Consider the following 24,846-nt stretch of genomic DNA (forward strand, 5'->3'; position numbering starts at 1 on the left):
AAACTACCCTTCTTCGACCCACTTCCCAATACCCCTACAAAGCAAAACTTTCTCAAAGCCACATCTATTGTCATTACACCTCACATTTGTTGCCAATCCACTCTGATTGTCCCCACTCCTCTAGAGATGGTGCTCATAAAGATCACCAATGAATTCTCCATTTTTAGCATACTTGACCTGAACACAATTGAAGCCCTGTCTTCACTTAACTTCTGGGACACCTGATGGCCTAATTTTCTTCCTTTCTCACCAAATGTTCTTTCTCAGTGTCCTTTACTGGCTCCTTTTCTATTGCTCCACGTACTGCTCATTTCTCTGACCCCTTCTCTTCTTTAACCCAGCCTAAATGACATCACCCAGACTTGACCATCCATATGCTGATAACTCTCAAATTTATCTCTAACCCTGACTTTTTCTAACTCCCAACTACTACTACCCAATTGATACCTCTATGTTGACAGGCACAACTCTTGGTACTTTTCTACTCTGTCCTACCCTGAGTGTTGCTCATGCCAAAAACAAAATTGTTACCTTTATGCACTAGTTGTTGAAAAGAAAACAAAAAAGTAACAGCCTATCACGCATATTTCTCTCACTGCACATATGCAATCCACTGACATATCAACTCTATCTTCAAAACATACCCCACACTCATTCACTTCTCTCCAAATTCCCACCCCAGTCCAAGCTACTACCACTGCCACTCCCCTAGGTAACTGTAAGCCTCCTAACCAGCCTCTCTGCTTCCATTCTTGCCTTCCTACAACCTATTTCCCATATACAACATAAATCAGGCCTTGTCATTCCCCTGCTTAAACTCTCCATGACTCCTGCCATCTGCCCAGTGGCCAATCTAGAGGCATCAAAACCTCCATAAAGTAAATGTGAAATATGGTACCAGATAGCTCAAGTTTTCACATACACTGTCATATATATTTAGAAAAATGTAAATGAGGCCTCTTTGAGTTCAGTGAGTATTGCAATCTCATGTGGCAGCTAAAAAAAGGTACAAGCAAAAGAAAAACAAATCCAGTAACTAAAAACGATCTTGTCTCTTACATTTAAAAAAAAAAAATCCATTATCAATATAATGGCCTTTGACAGACCTGGAGTGTGTCTGAGTGGGAGACCTTCAGGCTTCAGAGATAAAAGCAGGGACAAAAAAAAAGAGAGACTGCGAGAATGGGGAGAAATAGTGACAAACAGGAGCTAAACCTGGGGGAAAAAAAAAAAGTGGGAACCACTTTGAGAGACTATTTTTGATGCATATTTGGAAATGCTATATAATAATGCCAATGTCCTCCTTTGTTTACCCTGCACATTCTTCACTTAATTCTATATTGCTCACCAATGCTAATGGGCAGGAGGAATTTTGTTTCTGTGAACCTCAAAGGGAATAGCTGACATTACAGATACTACACAACTGTTATTTATAGAAAATTAGTTTATCTTCATTCTCACTAAATAAGTATCAAGCAATACTTTCCAAACATAAATCAGTCTGAAGAGGCATCAAATCATTCTTGCCTTGTCTGGGTGCTCACATGGATCTCAGACCAGCCTTATATAAGGATATAATGTCTTTATTTCTACATGCTAACTGCCCTGATCTTAAATTTTTGCTCTATCTTTCTACCACTTTCCTCAACTTGGTTTTTGTAGGACATGTAATTTTAAAAATCATTTCAAATCCCTTATGCAACAAGGTGGGTGATAAAGACAAGTAATGTCATACATGCTGATGGCTGGTCAGTCCACAAAAGCCTATTTTACACATATGTTGCCTTCTGTTATAAAATTATTTTCCAAGTTCTAATTTGATATAACCCGAATAAATCCTTCCCTCCCCCAAAACTGACACAGTGATGTAAAGGGGCTCTTTTTTCATTTGTCCATCTACTGGCAGAGTGGAAGAAGGAAGGATGCCTAATGCCTGGCCCAGGGCAGGATCTTCTGCTGGGTAATCAGAGGGTTGCAAAGCAGGGATCAGAAACCAAATCTGTGTGGGTGCCTACATCCTCCCACCAGCATAAACCTGAGTTGAGCTCTGACCTCTCCAAGCTCCCTGGTCACAATAACTGACCCACTGTTTCCCCCTCCACAGTAAAACCAACTGTTGTAAAGATCAGAGTATTTCTATCACAATAAATAGAAAAAGAGTCTCACAACTTCTCTCCTTTATTTCTATCCCTAAAGCATATACTTGGCTCCTTCGGAATTTCTAAGGGTTTTTCTTTTACAGAAAAGTTAAAAACCAAGAGTAAAAAGCTCCCGCTCCTATGCCTCCCAACAACTTTCACTTCCTTCCTTAAATCCCTTAAAAAATAAAAAGTCCCACACAGATGCTAAAGACAAGTCCTTATACAAAGTACTAGGTCAAATTCATCTTGAGGATTTCCTTCCAGGGAAAAGCAGACTAAGTCTGTGCTATTTCAGTGTACCAGAGACACTGGGATTTGAAAGGGGAGCAAAACAGAGGGAGTGCATTTACAACTTACCAAATCAGTTAGCCCAGCTAAAGCAAAAACTCCCAGTGCAATATTAAAATCCTCTTCAATAATCAAATAGCCCAAAACTGGGGCCAAGCCAATTCTTGTCATTGACAACATATTTGGGATTGTCCATGGGTTTTCATACTGAAACACAAAGACATCAAAATTTAAATTAAATGCTATGAATTCATACTTTAACTATATTAGAAAAATACACCAAAAATTACACCAACTTTAGAGTCAGAAGCTACATAAACTTTAAATTTAGTACTCTGAATTTTAAAATCCATTCTGTTGTTTACAGACCATAGCTCTAAAACTGTCCAGAATACAGAAGATGAAGATATGTCATATGCCCATAGAGTAAAGTATCTGCTATTTATAGAGTGTGTGTATATATACACACATACTTCCTAAAGAGAGAAAAGAACAATCATGTATTATTTACCATATAGGTCAAGGCTTTAATATAGGACTTTATGATTAGAATTCAAACCTTAAAACACTCTGCTTTTAAAAGTGTAACCTCAAGAAGATCTTATACTTCAAATAAACAGTCTAGATGAAGTGTCAGAAAAAAAAAAAAAAGCCAAATTATCAACCCCAGGCATTTTGGCTTAAAATGTTTAAGCCCTCTGCACATACCCATCAAAAGAAGGCTAAATGCTATACAGTGTATGGACACACGATGAAAAGGAAAGAAAATTTAATTCCATGATCTCATCACTAAATGGATAATTGCTGGAAGAAAATGGAGCTGGAAACAGGGATTGAGATCCTTAGGAAATAAAGAGAAATTTTGTAAATCTGTTCAAAATACCCATGAAAAAAAATGTTAAGATTCCCACCTAGAATCTGAGGGCTTTAGGATTCCTTGAAACTTCATTTGGAGCCAAGCTGTTTGAAGTTGGCACTAACAAAAGGGCTCTTTTTCAGCTACTATGAAGAACATTACTTCCTTGCCAAACAAAATCTGTTTCATGAGAATATTTCAACTTTAAAAGCCTCGCCCTAGTGGAGCTAAGATACCCTGCCCAACAGGATACAGAAATAATACCAAGAAAACGTCTCCCTAAAGCCTGGACTTTTTCTCCACTGGTGAAGGTTGCCAACTCTACCCCACGGGACTATCTACTCACAAACTAACCCTACTCTTAATCAGTAACCAATTAATCTGAACCTTAACTTTGATTTTTTTAAAAAAGTGAGTTTCCATTTCTAAAGAAATCTTTTAAAATTCCATGAACCATTCCGTAAGAAAAAGCAGTTCTCTAAAGATACTAAATTTGTGTTTATAAACAAACTGGTAAGAAATGTTCACCTTAGTTGGAGGGATAATGAGGTTGTTACGGCAGAACACTGCCATTGAAAGCTACAGAAAAACTTCAAATTCTCCAGGAAACAATCACGAAACAAGAAGCAGTACAAACCTCTACTCAAGGACCCTTAATTGAAAGTAGACCACATTATGTAATTAAATGGGAAAATTCTGGGAACATACTCCAAATTTAAGTTCAAAGGTCAGAGTGTTTCATAATCCAGAGGAAAAAAGATAAGGCTGTTTACCATAATGTGGTACAGAATAAGTCAAACACTTATCCAATGTTACAGCAACTCAGAGGGGGAAGAAAAAAAACAACACAGTTCATGATTGAGAAAAAGGAATCACAAAGCAAAAGGTCAAAACAGAGTCCCAAAATTAATGTCAGAAATATCCATAGGGCAAAATTAAAGACAAAGTTGCAAACAGCCTGATCATTTCATTTGGTGAATTAATCAACAGAACTGTAACTGGAACAGTGAGAGTTCTTTTTAGCTCCACATAAAACATTTTAAAGTACCTCACTAATTTCTAATCATTAAATTTGCAAAAGTTTCTAAATTAAAATTAAGAGAGCTAATCTGAGATTACCCAACCAGATAACCTGTGGCATACTCGACCAACTACTGCCGTTCTGGGAAGGACTTCAGCCACCATATGGCAACCTCAAAGCATCCAGCATTCAAACCCCGACATACTTTAGCTATTAGTGGAGCTGAGACCCCGGCCAGGAAGTGGCCACCTCAACCCATGCTGTACAACTGATGAAAGCAGTACAAGGGCCCGCTGAAGACATAACAATTGAAGATGTAATAATTGCATGAGTCTTGCTAACATGACATCAAAAGCTCTCCCACATTCATGCTCTGCTGTCTTCTGCTTGGGCAGTATTTCAGAAGGTAAGTGGACAAATATCTCGTTCCATTACCTCAAAAAGAGAGTTGTAATCTTTTTCTACAATTAGAGATTAAAGAATCCTTTAATTACGCCTTATTTATCTTTCATCTTATAATATATAAGGTTACCAAAAGTCAGATGATAGTGAACCAAACCTACACAAGCCAATAGGCTTGTATACTTTTCTAAAGATTTCTACTAACTTGCCCTAAACATTGGGGAATGGCTTCAGAGAATTAAAAATAGACTTAATAAGACAAGTGAAGGCTATTTTTACCAATGCAATATCCTGAGGCCGACCCCGCTAAAGGTGCGGACAGAAGGGGGGGGGGGGTAGGAAAGGAGAGATTCTAACTTGACCGCCGAGACTGAAGATGGACTCGGTTAGCACCCCTGAAATTCATCCCAACTGAATGACCTGCCCGTTACTCCTCTTCAGGGAACCGTTTACAAGTTCTGGAACAGAAACGTCTGACTTGGGCCAGTGAGAGCACGTTATTCACGTCCAAGTCCGATCCCCGTGAGGGCCCGCGACCCCGACCCAGGGTTGCCCCTCCGCCTCCTCCTCGGTACGTACCAGGCTGGCGGCGCTCGCCTGGCCCCATCGGCCGCTCCCGGGCTCCGCCGCGGCGTCCCCTCCAGCTGCGGGCTCGGGGGCCGCCTTCCCCGCGCCGGAGCAGTGGCCCCGTGGGCCGGCCCCAGGCAGCCGCAGGCCGAGCGCGGCCGGGCGCAGCCACCAGCGCTCCACCAGGCAGCCTAGGCAGCCGGGCACCGAGCGCAGCAGAGCCCCGCGGGCGCGCCCCTTGCCTGGCCGCACCCCTGGCGCCCATGCCGCGCCGCGAAGGACCCCCCACGAGCCGCGCGCCACGCGCGAAGCCAGCATGGCCCTGCCGCCGCGCCGCGAGGAGACAGGCGGCGAGAGCTCAGCAGCCTGGGGCACCGGCGAGCCACCTCTCCATAGAGCCCCCGCAACGTCCGAAAAGCTCGGCCGCCTCCATTGCGGTTTTCAAACCCCAGCACGCTTCGCTTATACAGGTGGCCGGGAGCCGCCAAGGACGGACGCCTTCGCGACGCTTTTGCGACACCGGCGGCGCTGGGCTTCCCAGCGCCCCCGGCGGTAGCAGGAGGAGCGTGCCGTTAGGCGCCTTGGGCTTTCGGGGAGCCGCAGGCTGCGGTTGCCGGCTTCTCTGCGCCCACGGTCGGGAGCTGAGGTCCGCGGGGAGGGGAGGACAGGAACTAGCAGGGCTGGGTGATGGCGCGACCGATGTGACCGGAGAGCGCAGGAGCCGTCTCGGGCCTCGGCCTGAAACCCTCCGAGGCCCGTGGCCTGCAGAAGGGCCCCTCCGAGGTGTGTGCAGCGCTCCGGGGGTACTCGTGGCAGGTTTAAATATGAGTGAAGTGTCTGGTACAGAAGTCATTAATACAAGCTCCCTGCCCTTTTCCCTCTTCTGAGCGTTTCATAAGTCAAAAATACGGGTATTAGAAAATGACAATAGTAGCAATTACTAATTGTTTACCAGGAAAGTGTTTACTACAGCTTGGTTCTAGTGCATTTAATCCTCCCAGCAACTCCGAAATAGGTTCCATTATTACCTTTACTTTTACAGATAAGGGAATTTAGGCTTAAAGAGGTTAAGAAACTTGCTTATTAGAGGAATGGCCAAAATAATTAAGAATGAGTTCGTCATTGATTAATATTATGCATTATTAATATTGCAATTATTATATTAATTACTGATACTATGCATTAATATTGCAGTGTTGCAGAACTGTTTTCTTGAGTTCTGTGTCAAATTGGATTTTAATGGTTCTTGCTGCCTCGGCACTATCCCCCCACCCTTGTCTGTGATGACAGACCCACCTTAAAGTTGATCTTGAACTCTTGTTTCAGGTAGTTAGGAAAGGAAAAGACCAACTGAATTTGAAAATCATTGTAGATCTGAGTATTTATCAAAAGAAATCTTTAATTTCTTATGCACTTATTGAAATACTGATATTGAGAGAAAAGCTAAACTTTCTGCACTAGGAATGTAAAAAGAATAATTTTTTAAAAAATAATCATATTGGAATCAAATACCTACAGTTCTCATAGACAGACATTAGATAATCCTCTCAAGTGAGAATGGGCAGTATTTCAGCCTCTCCTGTGCTTTTCACTCACTGAATTGCCTTTATTCACGCTTTCCACTTCTTCCTAATTTAAGACAGTTTCTCACTGTTTTTTGGGATTTTTCTTCTCTCTGCTCCACAAGTGTTCCTGCTGCATCTGCCTGTAATAGTTGGCGCTATGTGGTCTTTTCTCTTATTGTGGTAATCATTTCCCAGTATATACTTGTTTCAAATCATCATGTTAAATGTACACAATGATGTATGTCAATTATAGATCAAATAAAGCTGGAAAAAATTTTAATAAAATATAGTAAACTAGTTTATATATATATATATATATTTTTTTTTTTTTTTTTAAAGAAAGCCAACTTTACTATGGACTACTGATAGTACTGCTAAGTATAAAGTAGGACAGTAAGGTGTCTGGCATTTTGGCCTAAAGGACAATGACAGCTTAATACATAGGACTAAAAACTAGGGGTGCTTGGCTGGCTTAGTCAGTGGAGCATGCAACTCTTGATTTTGGGATTGTGAGTTTGAGCCCCATAGTGGGTGTAGAGATTACTTAAAAATCTTTTAAAAAAAACGAAAAAATGAGTAACAGTGCTTCTAGCAATGCATTTCCCTAACATTTTAAGACAGAAGAAGATCCAAGTATTAGTCTCTGATTTCATTTTCTAGAACATGACAGGTGTCAATAAATGAACACGTTAATCTGGGATGAAGGATGGAGAAAAATGCAGAAACCCCAGAAAACAATTCCAGATATAAGATAGTAGGTGCATACAGTAAATAAAAGTGTAACATATTTCCTAACATAGTTTGGAGGAAGGCAGAGGAAACCTAAAAATTCTACAGTTAGTATTTGTTTTATAATAAGTTCATTTTCCCTTTTATAAATACTATGATTGTTAATTTCTGTCCAGTAAGATTAATTAAGTAGGTGGGCAGCTCACATGTCTGAGGGGATTGGGAATCTCTGTCACTGAACTTTTTCCTCAAGTTGGGAAAAAAAATAATAGAAAAGTAAGTCTGTAACAAAAATCCAAATAAAAATCCATATGTAGGGCACCTGGGTGGCTCAGTCGGTTAAGTGTCTGCCTTCCACTCAGGTCATGATCTCAGGGTCCTGGGATCAAGACCTGCATAGTCGGCAGGCTCCCTGCTCAGCAGAGTGTCTGCTTCTCCCTCTGCCTTTCCCCCTGCTCCCTGCTCGTACTCTCTCTCTCTCAAATAAATAAAATCCTTTTTAAAAATCCATACGTAAACCCTAAGTTTCATGCTTGAAATTAATTTCAAATTTTTATCTCTCTACCCTTTTTATTAGAATTATTTTTTTAAAAACCAAAATATACTAGTCAAGTATCTTATCCCAACTTCCCTAGTCAATCAGGTTAAGTGCTAACATTAAGATAAGAAAAGAATATGAAAAGAAAAAGGATTGTAGGGCGCCTGAGTGGCTCAGTCGTTAAGCGTCTGCCTTCAGCTCAGGTCATGATCCCAGAGTCCTGGGATCGGGTCCCACATCGGGCTCCCTGCTCGGCAAGAAGCCTGCTTCTCCCTCTCCCATTCCCCCTGCTTGTGTTCCTGCTCTCGCTATCTGTCTCTCTGTCAAATAAATAAATAAAATCTTTAAAAAAAAAAAAATGATTGTAAATAATTAACTTTGGATAATTAGCCAGTTGACGGTGTACTTTAGTTCTTTGAAAACATAAATGCTATTAACAGCCACTAATATCTATTGTGCAATCACAGCTATACTGTATTTGGCTCCTTATCCTTTAATTGATCCTTTGCTGAGGAAGTTGTAAAAATAAAAATCCTGCCATTAGAGAGTAGTAGTATCTTGCCACTTTGATGTTTTCCTTGGTAAGCTGCAAAGCACTGAAGGTCTGACTGTGCTAAATACATCTTAGGCTTTTGAAAATTCTGTAACCCAATCATTCTTTCTCACTTGTCACTTCTATTTGAAGCGTAAGTTTTTTGGAAAAAAAAAACTCTATCCCAAATCTGTTAATATTTTCTATTGATAAATTGACAAACTAGAAATATATTTGCCCTCCCCTTATATCAGATATACAATGAGGCATATGTTTGTTATTTATAATAAGTTTTTTAGTCTGGGACATACTAAACTTGAGCCACTTTCTGTTCCTTGGGGACCAGAAGAAAATAATGATAATGCAAAGAAGTAGCTTTGCAAATGGATCTTATATAAATAATAATGGTTGGAAGTTAAAGCAAACCAGAAAATTGAAATTGTTTCTCTAGGAATCAAGTTAAATCTTGTAGGAGTGAACCCTAATTATTGACACTAAAGCCAGTATCTAGTAACTAGTAACTCAAATAAGGCGCAGGTTTAAATCATTGTAATAAACACACCAACAGCCTTAAATAGGAAGGAATAAAATGATTGGATTTAGATTCAAAACACAAGAGAGGGAATTAGTTGTAGGGCCAAGCTCCTCAGGACTCACAGAGATTAGCTCCACCTAAACTCTATAACTCTTAACTCTAACAAAATAACTCTTTAATTTACTGAGATTAAATTACTAAGGGATCTAAACTATTTCTTTTTTTTGTCAACTTCTAGTGCTAACTTTTCATAATTCCTTCCCACAAAAGTACTGCTGGTACTAGAACTATCAAGTCTCTACCTAAGAGTTTTAGGCAGTCCATTCTTGTAGGAACCTTTAAAGGAAATAAAAATGCTCACAGAGGCAGGCATTACCTACAAACGAGGAAGTCAAAAGGTTGGTTTCAATATATTTACCCTCTTCCCTTTGTAATATTTTAAAAGTAACAAAGGGATTTTTTTAACATTATTTAGTGTATGACTTGCTTTATTTTCCATTCTATTCCTCCTTCCTGTCAAAAATTTAAGAATCTTGTTTTCCTTTTTGTGGCTTATGGTGCCCTGTTTTAATGTTATTATCTATCCTTTCTGTTTCAGGACAAGTGCCTGAATTTTGGAAGGTGAGAAATCACCTTCATTCCCCACCAGAAAAAAATTAAACCAATGCTGTGGACTCCCGCAGTGATTTACTTCTGAGAGAAACCTTCAAATATGAGCACAAGGTAATTTTTTTTTCCTCCACGGAACAGTTGTTGCTGTTCATATTTTTATAAACCATGTCTCCCTACAGCTCAGCATTAATTTTTTTCCAGTTGAATCAGGTTATTTAATAACCTTAATTCTGGTGCACATGCTGATACATAGGGTAAGACGGCACAGGGCTGGGCAGCTCAGTACTGATCGCATTAAAAACAGTTGTGTTTCTGGCAAAATTGGAGTTAGAATAGGTCCCTTCTGACATTATGAGCAAAGTATAGGGCTGGATCCCTTCTGAAATATTTTTCACTGTTTTCTCATTAAAACTGAGATTTTACCCAGTAAAACTAGGTGTTACCAAAGTAAGGTCAACTTGTGTAGACGTCAGCCAGAGTTTGGGATGGATTTTCTGGTACTAAAGCCACCCTCTGTCTTCTGTTCTTATCAATTCCAAGCCCATTTCCCAGGAGGCAAATTAGCCTAAAAGCATTCTTTTTTTTCCACAAACACTTAGAAAATTGTTGTGTACCAGTCATGTCCTAGATTCTAGGCAATCTGCACATGTCTCTATTCTCAGAGAACTTTTTTTTTTTAAAGATTTTATTTATTTGACAGAGAGAGACACAGCGGTAGAGGGAACACAAGCAGGGGAGTGGGAGAGGGAGAAGCAGGCTCCCCACTGAACAGAGAGCCCGATGTGGGGCTCGATCCCAGGACCCTGAGATCATGACCTGAGCCGAAGGCAGACGTTTAACGACTGAGCCACCCAGGCGCCCCTATTTTCAGAGAACTTACATGATTGCTCACTATCTGGACTCCAGCCCCTAAAAGATAAAAAAAATGTCTTCCAAGGAATGTTTTCCAGACCTGTAGAATCTGGTAAAAGCTATAAAACATATGCGACACAAATTTTGTGTAAAATTTAAAGGAATCCTGTCACCAAGAGACCCACTCACCCACCTCAAAGAAAGAACCACTAGGCAGTGCTCACTCAACCCTGTGTTCAGAGTTCAGGTGGTCTTATGAGCCCTTTGCCATGTTCCCGAGAGTCAGGTCTTGCACTTGTTCTCTACAGCCCCTAATCTCATATATTAGGTGGAGAAAACACAGGGATATCACCTCAACTTTTCTTTAGGGGTATTAACTTAGCAACCCAGAAATTCTGGTGCCTCCCTTTTTATTCTTGGCCTTGGTGAAGGTATGTGACCTTTCTCTGAGAACGGCCAGAGAGGCATCTGGTCCCTTACCAAAAACCTCTAGTCTAGCTGCTGTTTAGGTAACCTCTGATGGTACAGAACTACAGCCAAAGCGGGGGGGGGGGGGGGGAGGGGGGCGGGGAGAAGGGGCATCTTATGGTCTCATAGGGGAGGTGCCAATAACAAAATGTTAAAAACTTCCACAACTGAAATTTTAGCTGAGAGGTTTTTTTTCACTGAGCAATTCTCCAAAATTCAGAGAGCAGGAGACCACAGAATGACATGACTTAGCTTTTTTTTTTTTTTCCCAAGCTGGTTTTCAGCGTCATGACTACATATCAGCTCCTACTGTTGGAACACCGTGTGTAAGATGTTGTATTAGTTTCCTGTTGCTCTTGCAACACATTGCCGCAAACTGAGTGCCTTCACACAAATTTATGACCTTACAGCTCTGTGGGTCAGAGTCTGACGCGGGTCTCCCTGGGCTTTAAACGTCAACGCACTGGCAGAGCTGTTGTTTTCTTGCTTTTCCAGATTCTGGAGCCCACCCACATTCCTTGTCTGATGCCTCCCTCCTCCATCGGAAAAGCCAATGGTGTTGCGTCTGTTGTGCCTTTTTCCTGCAGTCACATCTTCCTCTCACTGACGCTGTCCTTCTGCCTCCCTCTGTCACTTTTAAAGTTCCTCCTGATTATATCAGGCCTGCCTCCCAATTCTAGGGTCAGCTGACTAGCACCTTCATTTTCCTTTGCCATGTAACCTAACATAGTCACAGGTTCTGGGCACTAGAACCTGGGAATGAAGGAAGCTGTACATACACATGGTAACTAATTCCACCGTGGAGAAAAGCTTTATGAGGGAAATCAGTAGGTACACTCTACCTTTCCATCCCCAGACCCACTCCCCAGAGCAAACCTAATACAGCTTGTCTGTTTTTAGTTCTTCTGATGGCTACCTCCATAACTTTAAATAAAGCCGTATGCAGTTTTTGTGAATTAATATTGCCTCATGACCGTAAGTATTGTATATGATCTGGGTGGAATGCTTTGGATAAGGATGTATCCCTGAGGGCTTAGTTGCAGGAAACACAAACCACTGTAGCCACAGTAAAAAGAAGGATTGCAAAACGGAATTGGGTGCTTGTAATATTGTTGGAAGGGCTGGAGGAGTGGGTGCTCCATCCTGGGTCTCCAGAACTGACTCCCAGGAAAAGGTTGCAGGTCTGGCTTGCTGCAGGAGCTGCTACCCCCACAACAGTGAGAAAGGTGGAGAATGGGGTTTGCTGCCATCACACCACAGCTGCTTCTCAGTGACTGCTAGAAGCTGGCTGCAGAGAAATTAAATGTCTCAACTACACATGCCACCGGAAAACAAGCAGGAGGAAGATGGCTCTCTCTTCACTTCTACCTTCCAAATCTCACAAAGGACATCTAGTCGGTGCAATCCAACTCACACTCAGAACACTGGCTGCAAAAGGATTTTGGGAAATGTCTCTTTGCTTCCTAGTCTCTGCATGATAGGAAGGCACACTAAGAGGTAGGAATGAAGGTTGGGTATCAAATCACCCTATTCACCACCTTCACCTCTTTGGCTAGGCAATATGCATATACAAAATTCTACCCATTTGTAATCTTCTGTATAACAATAGCAACTACAACATGTTAATGCAAGAACCATATTTCCCTCCTTTATAAAATGAGAGTTATTTATACAGGCCCATCACTGACTATGTGGTGCATACTCTTCTTCTATTTCAGCTACATTCTCACCTTGATAACCTCTATCCTAAGGACTAAATTATCAAGTTAATTATCACCAATCCACTTAAAACACTAGAGGAAAGTAAGAAGGAGGGAAGGCAAATTGGTTAATGTACAGTGCAGACCCCTCCCCTGCTGGTCACGCGGGTCATGAGGTTGTCGTTAATGTTTAGAACTATCTTCCTCCATTCCCATTCCTTACTCCCTTTTTGCTCAGTCAGCATCTCAGCTGCTCTGGATTCTTTACCTGGTAGCGACTCAAAGCTTTGTTCCCGAGGAGTCTGAGCCTTTGGAGATCCTGCTTGTAGCCTTTCATCACCCCTTACTGGTGGATGTGAATATAGTAGGAGCTGCCCCAGAAGATTCTGAGATTCAAAAATGTCCTCCATGCCCAATTTATAGGAGTGACTCAGTTTCCCCCTCATTCTCAGGTACAAACCCATGAATCCTCTTTTTGTTTTCTACATCATAGGCATAAGAACCCAGTATGTTTAGGTGCCAGTCTCAACTTCCAGTTCAATGGAGCCATTGCTGTGTCCTCTGACAGACGTTATTGCCCCTTTAGATAGTAAGACCTCTAGCGGGTAAAGCCCAATTTTATGGGGATGCAAAACAAAAACTTTATGGTCATTAGAAGTAACAGTGAAACCGTTCTAAAATTTGTACCTTGTTTCCTAGGCCCGTGTATTCTGGCTGTGGGAGAAACAGAACCAAGAAGTGGTCACTAGCTTGGAGAAGTTCACGTAGAACGGCACCCCAGACTTGCAAGGTATCGTCACCTAGCTGGCACCATCACTGAATCTTCACTGTCCTTTCCAATGTCCCCTAAGGCCAGATGCTTTGGGGTAATGGAGTACATAGTAAAGACAGTAGCATATGAACTTCAACCCATTGCCTTACTTCTTCAGGCATTAAAGGACTTTGTCAGGAGGAATATTATGTGGGATAGCATGATGGTGAATTCACATACAGCATTGCTAAAAGAAGCCAGGCAGGAGGGGCAGACATCTGAAATAAGCTCCCTTCCCACCCTCAGTGAAAACAAACTGCTGCTCCCTGGAGGCCCAGTGATCAGCCACCAAGTGGCAAGCGTTCCCTTGAAGCATGGTACTGTATTATTTCAGGGTAGGTCGCTCTGCTGGCAAATGAGATACTCAGCAATGGTGATAGTCTATGTCACCCTTGGTGAGGGGAGGTTTAGCCTTGGTGAGCGCAAGCCTGGCTGCCAACCTTGGCCTCATGGACACTGTGTTCATGAATTCATTCATATAACGTCTGACTTTTAAACAGTATTTATTATTTTCTTCTTTGAACACAATATAGAGAAAGAGACTAGCTGGCATTCATGGAATAGGTGACATCCATTTAATTGTGAAGCTCCTTTAGTGAGAGTATCTTTGGACACAGATATTCTCATACTCAGAGGACATTCTGAGACACTCATTGACATGCCTCTTCCCCAGAATGACTTTCCTTCAGCAAATATTTTACTACATGCCTCTCACGTGCCAGGTACTGCTATAGGAACAGGGGACTTAACAGTGAGGATGAGAGTAAAAAATTCCTGTCCCTATGGAGGTTACATTCTAGCCGGACCTAAGGAAACAGGCATAAAAAAGATGAATAAACTACATAGTATATTAGATTGTATTGACTGCTAAGAGAAACAAAAAAAGGAAGGAAGTTAGGGTTGGGGGGAGCGCAGTTTTAAAGTGTCTAGGAAAGATGACACTAAGGTGACAGTTGAGTAATGACCCAAAGGAGTTGGGAGGATGAGCCATGTGACTCTCTGGTGGAAAAGCATATCGGATGGCAGAAACAGCATGTGCAAAGGCCCTCAGATAGGAAATATGCCTGGAATGTTCTAGAACCAGCAGAGACCAGCATGGCTGAAGCAGACTGAGTGAGGAACATTGAGAGCACGGGAATTGAGAGTGTGAACATGGGGCAAGACGTGAAAGGCATTGTTCTGTTCAGTAGCTGCTCCCCATAGCTCCACCGCCCCCCATCCACCCTGCTCTAATCTACAGTGGTATTCTGAGTTTCCTGGGTTTAGTGTTAGCTTGCAGATAATATATGACATTTATTTTAGGTGTATCTTGCATACTACAGTTTGTGAACCCTTCTGAAAATCTTTTTGTTTTAATAGGTGAGTTGAGTCCATTTGCATTTATTAATGTGACATATTTAGGTTGTCATGAATGTTAGGCTCTTATTTTAAAAACTTTTCATGATGTAATGTTTTCTGGCTCTGTTGTTTCTGTTCTAAAACTTGTACTGGGATTTGTTTTAATCAGGTATGGTAAGCTGACAGACACGAGACAACTGCTTTTGGAAAGCATTAATTACATTTACTAAGAGAAGGGGACATACCATGCCACAAAGGGCCACATGGGGAAGCACCCAGGTTGGTCAGGAGGCAAGAGTGAGGGGAACCCTAGGCCTTTATTGCTATAGTTGTGGGAAGTTTTTAGGTGGGGATGTCCCCTATTGGAGAGGAAGTGAAACACAAATGCTGGGGATTGTGGTTGGAGGCTTTGTTAGTTGCAAAAGCTAGGATCACAGAGGAGATGTAAACAATTTTGGCTGCTAGTTCGGCCTCGTGATTAATGGAGACCAAATGGACAACACAATATGGAAGAAAACCAGAAGAGATTCCTCTGATAATTTATTATCTTTTTCCCTATAACTTTATATAAGTTATAACGTCTGACTTTTAAACAGTATTTATTATTTTCTTCTTTGAACACAATATAGTATATTTATACTATATGAATATATATACTATCCTACTATATAGTACATATATACTAATATATATATACTATGTACTATGTGAATATAGCAAATGAATATTTATACTATATGAATATAGTATATATATTAGTATGTATATAATATATAGCATATATATAGTATACTATATTCGTAGTATAAATATAAATACAGTGTATGAACATACTATTTATGTAGTACATATCCTTGTTCTCTCTCATCTGCCACTTTATTTTGTTTGATGTTATATGAGTTTTTTGTGAAATATGATTTTAATTCTATTAATAGATTTATCAGCTTTATGTACCTTTTATGCCTCCACCCCAGCTTTTAAAGATGAAGAGATCATATTTACACTATTTACCTTCTCCCTCCTTCCTTTTTTTCAGTCAGGACTTAATATTTACATTCTATTCTATGGCAATTATCCTCACACTTACCTTAGTTTTTATCTTACAGTTAAACATTCAATGTACATTGCCAGTTTTTCCTCCTGTTCATCTAGTTTGCTGTAAGTGGTCTTTTAGTAGATTCTACAAGAATGGCTCACTTTCTGAGTTCTTGTATGTTAGGAAGTGTTTGTTGCCTTTATACACAAATGGTATTTGTCTGGCAGTCTAGTACCATTTGAACACTCTCATAACAAATGAGAAGGTTTGGCTTTATTGGTCTTGCCTCACTAAAGCAAAATCCAAAAACTTCCCTAGCTTTCTATGGAAGGGCATATAACCTAGCTTTCTTCAATCAGATGTTTCTGAGATTTCTGTTTCAGATGCAGCAACTTAAGGAGACCCCATGAAGAACTCTTTGTTGCTCTTTTGGTGTGGGTGGTGACATTGTTTCCGCCTTTCCCCAGGGGCAGTCATTTCCCAGTGTTCTTGGTACAGAAGTGACATCAGTGGGCCATGGAGGCCCAGCACTTTCCTCTAGTGCCTTGTGCGGCAGTACGGTGATAATGGCTTCCTCTTCAGATCAATTCTTTTTTTTTTTTTAAGATTTTATTTATTTATTTGACAGAGAGACACAGTGAGAGAGGGAACACAAGCAGGGGGAGTGGGAGAGGGAGAAGCAGGGTTCCCGCGGAGCAGGGAGCCCGATGCGGGGCTCGATCCCAGGACCCTGGGATCATGACCTGAGCAGAAGGCAGATGATTAACCAACTGAGCCACCCAGGCACCCCGTTCTCTTTAGGTCAATTCTAAGGCATGATTTTAGAAAGTGCTCCTCGAAGCTTAGCCTTTTGGTTCGCCAGTCTTCCAACAATTCTGTGAGCTAACCAAAATTCTTTAAAAAAAAAAAACAAAAAACCTCTCATTTTCCTACTTAATCAAGTCAGTCAGTTTCTATTGTTTGGAACCAAGATGCTGCAAACCATAACCAAATGGGCCATATCTGACCCATTACCTACTATTAAATGGTTTTTAAAAATTAAGAATATTTAGTATTCTTAACATGAAATTTTTATGAAATTCAGATTTCAGTATTCATGAATAAAATTGTACTGGAACACGACCACACCCATTTATTTATTATCTATAGCTGCTTTAGAGCTAAAATGACAGAGTTGAGTATTTGTGACAGAGACCATATAGCCCAGAAAGCCTAAAATTTTCACTCTCTGGCCCTTCACAGAAAAAGTGTGACTCTTGGTTTGCAATTAAGAAACTTGACTGGGGGGCGCCTGGCTGGCTCAGTCGTTAAGCGTCTGCCTTCGGCTCAGGTCATGATCCCAGGGTCATGGGATCGAGCCCCATATCGGGCTCCCTGCTCTGCAGGAAGCCTGCTTCTCCTTCTTCCACTCCCCCTGCTTGTGTTCCCTCTCTCGCTGTGTCTCTCTCTGTCAAATAAATAAATAAAATCTTAAAAAAAAAAAAAAGAAAGAAACTTGACTGAAACATCTGGATATAAAGTTCTTTCTTAAAAATCTTGTAGGCATGGGTGCCTGGGTGGCTCAGATGGTTAAGCCTCTGCCTTCGGCTCAGGTCGTGATCCCAGGGTCCTGGGATCGAGTCCCACATCTGGCTCCCTGCTCAGCGGAGAGCCTGTTCCTCCCTCTCCCTCTGCACCTCCCCCTGCTCATGCTCTCTCTCTGTATCTCTCTGTCTCAAATGAATAAAGAAAAAAAAAAAACACTTAAAAAAAAAAAATCTTGTAGGCATTGCTCCACTGTTTTACTGATGAATATTGCTTTGGAGAAATTTGAGAACAGCCAGATTTTTTTTTCTCCTTCAAGGTGGCTTATCTGTGTGACTTCTCATTCAGCCTCTCTTCATCTAATTCCTGTACTCCAGCAAGATCCTGAGAAGCTGCTGCTGCCAACCTGTATGCCATAGCCACACTATTGCAAACGGGGTTTTACTTTTGCCCCAAAAGATGTGTAAAGTATATTTTAATTAAGAAATACGTTTGTTGGTTTCTTCTACAATATTCACCACCAGGCATCATGTCAGCCTCTTCCCTCTTGTAAGGCTGCCTGAGTCATCCTGATAGCTTTTGGCAGCTTTTCCTAGTGTGTTGGGGTTTGGGAATTCAGTTGTCTTCTAGTTCACAGAAAATGGACTATATATTTTTATTTTTCAGTTTCCTTATTGGTTTTGGGCAATTTCACAGGAGAGAAAGGGGAGAATGCCTCCATCTGTTGCTAGGAAACTTTTTTATTCTCTTGAAATTTTTCATATTCTTAAATCAAGTTGCTTACCTACTTTGGTTAAGTTCTGTGTCATCATTTATAAGGGCTATAATCACCCACTGTATGTGTATCGACTTCATAGGGGTATGTGTCCGAATCTGTTTTACCTGTTGGGGCAGCAGCAGCAGAATAAAGCGAAGTCTTTGTCCTTACAAAATGATACAAGAGATGTGGCTTGGTCCAGAATAGCGGAACTGGAAGTAATTAAAAGTGCTGAGTGAATTTGTTGATGGACTAATATGAGGATAAGAGGGGAAAAAAAAGAGGTAAAGATAACACCAATATTTTTGGCATGAGAAACCACCAGGATAGTTATTAAACATTATAAAATTTCAAAATACCTGGGAAAAGGGAAGATCCAAGTACCTTCTCAAGAAGAAAAAAAAGATCATGTGCCAAGAATAAAAATCATAAGGGCCTTGAATTTCTAAACAGAAACACCGAAAACTAAAAACAATCGAGCAACATCTATTTTTAGTTTTACAAACTAAAATTCTATGCCCAAACTATCAATCCAGGGGTAAGGGTAGAATTTGCCTTATGAACTCTTTCTCAGGAAGCTACTAGAAGATGGGTTCTACCAAAGGGAGGCAGGGAAACAAGAAAGAGGAAGACATAAAAGTCAGGAAATGGGACCGAAAATGAGAAGTCCCAAAATGACAGCTGTGTCGTTCAGACTGGAAAACGCTAGAGAAATCCAGGAGAGAGGTCTCCAAGAAATTAAAATAGACTATTTGACTTGTTTGCATGTTCTGAGAGGAGACATAGACTTGCAGTGGAGCCTTTGGGCCATATTAGTGGTACATACAGAGAAAGCTAAGTAGTTGAAAAACTAATTATTAACTCTAAGGAAAACAAAAAGTCCAGTACAAGAAAGGAGATGAGTAATATTCAATAGTCATAATAATGCTATAGATTTAACATAAGATCATGAAGCTATAGATTTAACATAAGATCATGACATATAACTAAATTTAACATAAAATCATGACATATAACTAAATTGGAACAAAAGGGGAAAGTGTGTGTGAGTGTGTGTGTGTGTGTGTGTGTGTGTGTGTGTGTGTGTGTAGGCATGCAGAAAGGTTTAGGAGAAGAGCATTCTCACCTCTCACCTTCTGTGTAGTAAGTTAATGAGGCTGCTTGGTTTTAATATAAGCCTTGCACAGCTATTGACTTAAACCAGGTACATATTTAACTTCGGTAATGGAACATAATATTTTAAATTTTTTTTCAGTAGCTAAGATGTTAAGTTAAATATGTCAATATAAAATATATCCAATTTTTTTTTTGGAATTGAAAGTTGGTTTCAATTTATTTCTGAAAGATACTCAGTATTTGTATGTCAGAACTATTTAAACATTAAGATGTAACTTTGCAAATACCCAGATAGACATTTATAAAAAAACTATGAAGTTTTTATAAGAATAAAAGAGGTCAAAAATAAAACTATGAAAAAAAATATATATATCATTTAAAAATCTAAACAATTTATTTTTAATCTTTCAGAAAAGCTGTAAATATAAAGCATGTGATTTCATCACTTCTTAAATTACCACTCTTTTCCTATTACATTACTTTTAGGACGTCATTTCCTAGAGAACAGTATTCTTTTTTTTAAAAAAACGTATTCTTTATTACCAAGATGGTTTTAACCGGAGGTGCTGGTTTGGTAGTCCTTTTACATAGTTTGAAGCTGGTAAACCTTTGGTCCTTTTTTTAAGAGGTAACCTTGGTCATTTAATGATCCAATAAAATTTTCAAAATCAGCAACCTGGAATAAAATATCACAAAACAGCCCATTAAGTAATATGCAAAAATATTATTTATAAAATGAATCTCTCAAACAGAAATATACAATTCTCAAGTTTCTTGGGCAAATTTATTTGTATTTCCTCATAGAGAAAACTGCTAACATATGAGCTTTCAATTCTATTATGAGATTCTATTCGATTAGCTGAGCTAATAAAAAATGAAAACTCCAGTATCTACAATATTTTTTTTTAAAGATTTATTTATTAGAGAGAGAGTGAGCGAGAGAGAGCACAAGCTGGGGGAGAGGCAGAGGGAGAGGGGGAAGCAGGCTCCCCACTGAGCAGGGAGCCTGATATGGGGCTCAATCCCAGGACCCTGGGATCATGACCTGAGCCAAAGGCAGATGCTTAACTGACTGAACCACCCAGGCGCCCCCAGAGTATTTTATATTTGTTTTAGATTAGCTTCAAACAAAAATTAGACTAGCTTCAAATCTGAAATGAAGTGGGCAGTTTTCCATATAAACTATGTGCTTAAAGTTGTATTACATCCAATTTCACTAAAACTTTTAAGTAGGTGGAGCAGGTGGAATCATGTCTATTTAACAAATGAGGAAACTGAGATTCAAAGATGTTAAGATGACTTGCCCACAAGGGACTGTCAGAGAAACATGGAAAGTGAGTCTTGCTAGGTTTCTCTCAACCGTCAAGATACTAAAAAGAGGTAGGTATGTGTTTTAGATAAAAACTTGTTTTTTTTTTAAAGCTCTGAGCAGCTCATTTCATAGCTTAGAGAAAATAAGTTTATATTTTGGAATACTCCAAAAAAGCCTATTCCATTTTTTTATCCAAACCTTTTATTAGTTTTTCGATCTCCATTTTATTTATCTTTTTAATTTTAATTCCAGTAATAGTTAATAGTGTTATGTTCATTTCAGGTGTACAATAGTGTGATTCAACAATTCCACATATTATTCAGTGTTCCTCATGATAAGTGTACTTTTTTTTAAAGATTTATTTTTATCTTTTTCTAAAGATTTACTTATTTGAGAGAGAATGCACATGTGATCGAGCATATACGGGGGTGGGTGGGACAGAGGGAAAGAGGGAGAGAGAATCTCAAGCAGACACACTCCCTGCTGAGTGCAGAGCCCAACTCAGGGCTCAATCTCAACACCCTGAGATCATGGCCTGAGCCAAAATCAAGAGTCAGATGCTTAACCGACTGAGCCACCCAGGCGCACCTAAAGATTTTATTTAAGTAATCTCTACACCCTGGTGTGGGGCTTGAACTTGCAATGCTGAGATCAAGACTTGCATGCCCCACTGACAGAGTCAGCCAGGTATCCTTGATAAAGTATACTTTTAATCCCCTTCATCTATTTCACCCATCCCCTCCCCTTCCTCCCCTCTGGTAACCATCTGTTCTCTATAGTTAGGAGTCTGTTTTTGGTTTGTCTTTCTCTCTCTCTGTTTTGTTTTTTTTTTTTTAAGATTTTTATTATTTGAGAGAGAGATAGCACAGAGGGAGAGTGAGAGGGAGAAGCAGACTCCCCGCTGAGCAGAGAGCCTGATGCGGGGCTCAATCCCAGGACCCTGAGATCATGACCCGAGACGAAGGCAGATGCCCAACCGAGCCACCCAGGCGCCCCTTGTTCATTTGTTTCTAAAATTCCATATATGATGAAATCATATGGTATTTGTCTTTCTCTGACTTATTTCACTTAGCATTATACTCTCTAGCTCTATCCATGTTGTCGCAAATGGCAAGATTTCATTCTTTTTTATGACTGAGTAATATTCCTGTGTGTGTGTGTGTGTGTGTGTGCGTGTCTGTGTGTGTATGTGTATGTGTGTGTACTGCATCTTCTTTATCCATTCATCTATTGATGGACACTTAGGTTGCTTCCATAATTTGGCTATTGTAAATAATGCTGCGATAAACACGGGTGCATATATTACTTTGGAATTAGTGTTTTTGTATTCTTTGGGTAAGTGCACAGTAGTGTGATTGCTGGATCATTGGGTAATTCTATTTTTAATTTTTTGAGGAACTTTTGTACTATTTTCCACAGTCATCCAAATCTTTTGATATTTAAGAGTTCTATACTTAATAAAGACCTCATGAGATTGTCATTAAAAGATTTATTAAGTATTTGGTTTATCATACCTGAATGTTTAGCTCTTTGGCAATCTGCCGAAGTTGTTGAAATTGAAATAAATTATTGTAAGTTCTTTCAGCAATGTTGTTGAGAGCAGAAATAAATCTTTTTGCTGTTGACCTGTTGCTCATTCCAGAACCGTGCTGGGATCGCTCAAAATCTAGGTTTCCAAATTCATCAGAATAAGTTCCTACCATGCTTAATGAGAGAAGAAAAAAACAAAGTTACCCAATGTGGCATGGCTATAAAATTTCTGTCCCAGGTTATAAGAAGAAAAATGTGTAACCAACCATGAGGCTCATGTAGCAAAGATTTAAACATGTACTGATTGAATGGCCACCATGAAATTCACTATGGTATGAACTATGTGGAGATAAAAACATTTGTGGACACAGTTACCACTTTTAAGAAACTTACACATATGAGAAGAGAAAAGCATAAGAATACAAAGTTGATAAACTATGATATAAATACCTGGAACATTCTTTTTGATTCATGAAAAAAAGAAATCCTAAACATACTAAATTTAGGCTTTAGAGGAAAAAGATATGTTCCCAGCTCCTAGTAAAGCATCTGACAAATGAAAGATGTTTAAAAATACTGTGGAAATGAACTAGAAGGGTTCTGCTGATTTGCAGTAATGATGGTTAGATATGAAAGGATCCACCTATTATTTCCAGTTCTCTGCTGCTTCCTCTTATTTTCACAGTATCATCAAAGAAAGACATATGTACTTTATAGTAGATTTTAGCCAGAAGTCTGAAAACACCAGAGATACAATTAGCCATCATCTGTAATCCAGCTCTATGGCTGATTCCCTGCCTGTACAATGGAACAGATATAATCTCACAGCAAGGCTTACAGGCAAAATGTTATTTAAATCAGGAATTGGTTAATCAAATATAAATTGGTCACCTGCTAGGCAGCAGATTTGTAGTGGTGAATAAAACAGATGTAATTCCTGCCCTTAAGGAGCTTATAGCAATGAGTTTACAGGGTTACTAAAACATAGCTTCATTTTGTTCCCTGAATACTAAGAGCCTACATGAAAGAGAAAGCTCTACAAATAGGAATGAGTCATCCAAATAAGACTGTAATAAATAAACGTAATATTAATTAATGTAAATAAATATAATGAACGAGAGCTTATGTCTCATAAGATACTTTTCAAAAATGCTTTAAGCTACTATGTTAATTATTAACTTATGTTCACCTTAATTATATTTAATCACCATATGCTATCCCATTTAGTCCAACAATCCTCTGATTTAGGGACTATTATTCCCATTTTACAGATGAAGAAGCAAAGTCTAGTAAGGTAAGTGACTTGCCAAAAGTTACACAGCCAATGAGTGGCAAATCTGGAATCTGAGGTGAGCTATACGGCTTCAGATGTGAAGATTTATAAATATCTGAGCCAAAAAGAGAAAAAACTCAATTATCTTTTATCTTTGAAGGTGGTTCTATTCTCCTGTACTTCCAGTATATTTTTAATTTTAAAGAAAAATTATGTGAACTTTTTCCCATAACATTTAGTTTATTCAAAAACTCAAAAGAGAGGGAAACTGAAATGGAAGAGTTAGTGAATGGAAAATGATTACTACGGTCAACTTTACTATCAAGGCAGTACATTTACTGAGGGCATACTGTGTGCTAGGTATGATCCTGGATCCTGGAAGTACACTGGTAAATACGACAGATAAGGTCCCTGCTCTTACAGAGTATAGACTAAGGTCAGAAAGCATGGTAAGTATAACAAAAACAGATAATTCACAATCTAGTCTCAATGTGTTTAACTGGGTCTTGAAATATACTATGGAAATAACAGCAGGTAATTCCAATCACTAGGAATCAGCCTATTCTCGTTATCTGAAAATTTTTACGAAAGCCAGTAAAGAACATTCAATTCACGGAAACAAACCGGTGATCTCACATAGGTACTGTTTATAGTTAACAACGAGATATGTTTTTTCAGGAGCCCAGAAGTAAACTGACAGCTGAAAGCTAATTCAGAGTTACCAGCAAGGCACTTTTGAGAAGCAGTAGAAACAAATACAAATTTCTACAAGAAATGCTAAAGAGCTCCTCTTGGATGGAGAAGTATATGTAAACACTGTCTGACGTGAAGATTCAGACATGCAGAACCAATTATAAATGAGCAATACACCATTTTTATTGAAAAGGTTTAAAGAGTAATTTTTCTTAAGTGTAATGCTCAGATATGAGGACAAATCAGACCAGTGGACTTATTGTGGAGAAATACCAGATAGCTGCTTGAGGCAATGTCTGGGGTCTGAGGCCTATGGAAACTAAGTAAGGGTAAAGCCTCAAAAGCAATGTTACAGGTAAGACAGGGTGACAGGGTAATTTGATCCTTGATTTGCTCGATAGCCAAAAGTCCATGAAGTAGAAGCACACAACACTGTTCAGTAGAGCCAGGCACCAGAAGGCCCAAAGGGTGAGAGATCATTAAATGGAAAAGGAAATGTTAGCTCCACCCCCACAGGTGAAGAGTTTTAGAGCAAGATGCTCAGAAAGACTGTAAACAAAGAGGCAACTTTTTGTCATTAAATGAGAAGTCCCTACTGTTGGCCCTTGTTTTTAATTGGGAAAAAAAGTTACAACCCAGATTTTCTGGAA

The 24,846-nt window shown here is 39.7% G+C and overlaps 2 protein-coding genes and 1 long non-coding RNA gene across 6 annotated transcripts in view; 1 reads left to right on the top strand and 2 right to left on the bottom strand.

Moving 5' to 3' along the window:
* CRLS1 (cardiolipin synthase 1) overlaps positions 1 to 5,783 on the bottom strand; it is a 24,116-nt gene extending 18,333 nt beyond the window's left edge. Inside the window, exons 1-2 of the mRNA XM_036095830.2 lie at positions 5,288 to 5,783; positions 2,499 to 2,636 (exon numbers count right to left, since the gene is read on the bottom strand). Of these exons, the coding sequence (XP_035951723.1) occupies positions 2,499 to 2,636; positions 5,288 to 5,593 (444 nt within the window). The 5' untranslated portion in view covers positions 5,594 to 5,783. The remainder of the gene's footprint in view (positions 1 to 2,498; positions 2,637 to 5,287) is intronic.
* The window catches only part of LOC118538032 (uncharacterized), a 26,022-nt gene continuing 5,598 nt past the window's right edge, over positions 4,423 to 24,846 (top strand). Inside the window, exons 1-4 of one of the 2 annotated variants that reach the window (XR_013441957.1) lie at positions 4,423 to 4,712; positions 5,150 to 5,279; positions 9,773 to 9,897; positions 13,506 to 13,596. This is a non-coding gene — a long non-coding RNA (uncharacterized LOC118538032). The remainder of the gene's footprint in view (positions 4,713 to 5,149; positions 5,280 to 9,772; positions 9,898 to 13,505; positions 13,597 to 24,846) is intronic. The other variant, XR_013441958.1, reaches the window with a different exon arrangement.
* MCM8 (minichromosome maintenance 8 homologous recombination repair factor) overlaps positions 19,759 to 24,846 on the bottom strand; it is a 42,348-nt gene continuing 37,260 nt past the window's right edge. For all 3 annotated transcript variants that reach the window (XM_036095824.2, XM_078056955.1, XM_078056956.1), the window contains 2 exons: positions 22,215 to 22,404; positions 19,759 to 20,064 (listed from right to left, as the gene is read on the bottom strand). In XM_036095824.2, the coding sequence (XP_035951717.2) occupies positions 19,972 to 20,064; positions 22,215 to 22,404 (283 nt within the window). In that variant the 3' untranslated portion in view covers positions 19,759 to 19,971. The remainder of the gene's footprint in view (positions 20,065 to 22,214; positions 22,405 to 24,846) is intronic.

Source organism: Halichoerus grypus, chromosome 10 (assembly GCF_964656455.1).
Source record: "Halichoerus grypus chromosome 10, mHalGry1.hap1.1, whole genome shotgun sequence".
NCBI lineage: Eukaryota > Metazoa > Chordata > Mammalia > Carnivora > Phocidae > Halichoerus > Halichoerus grypus.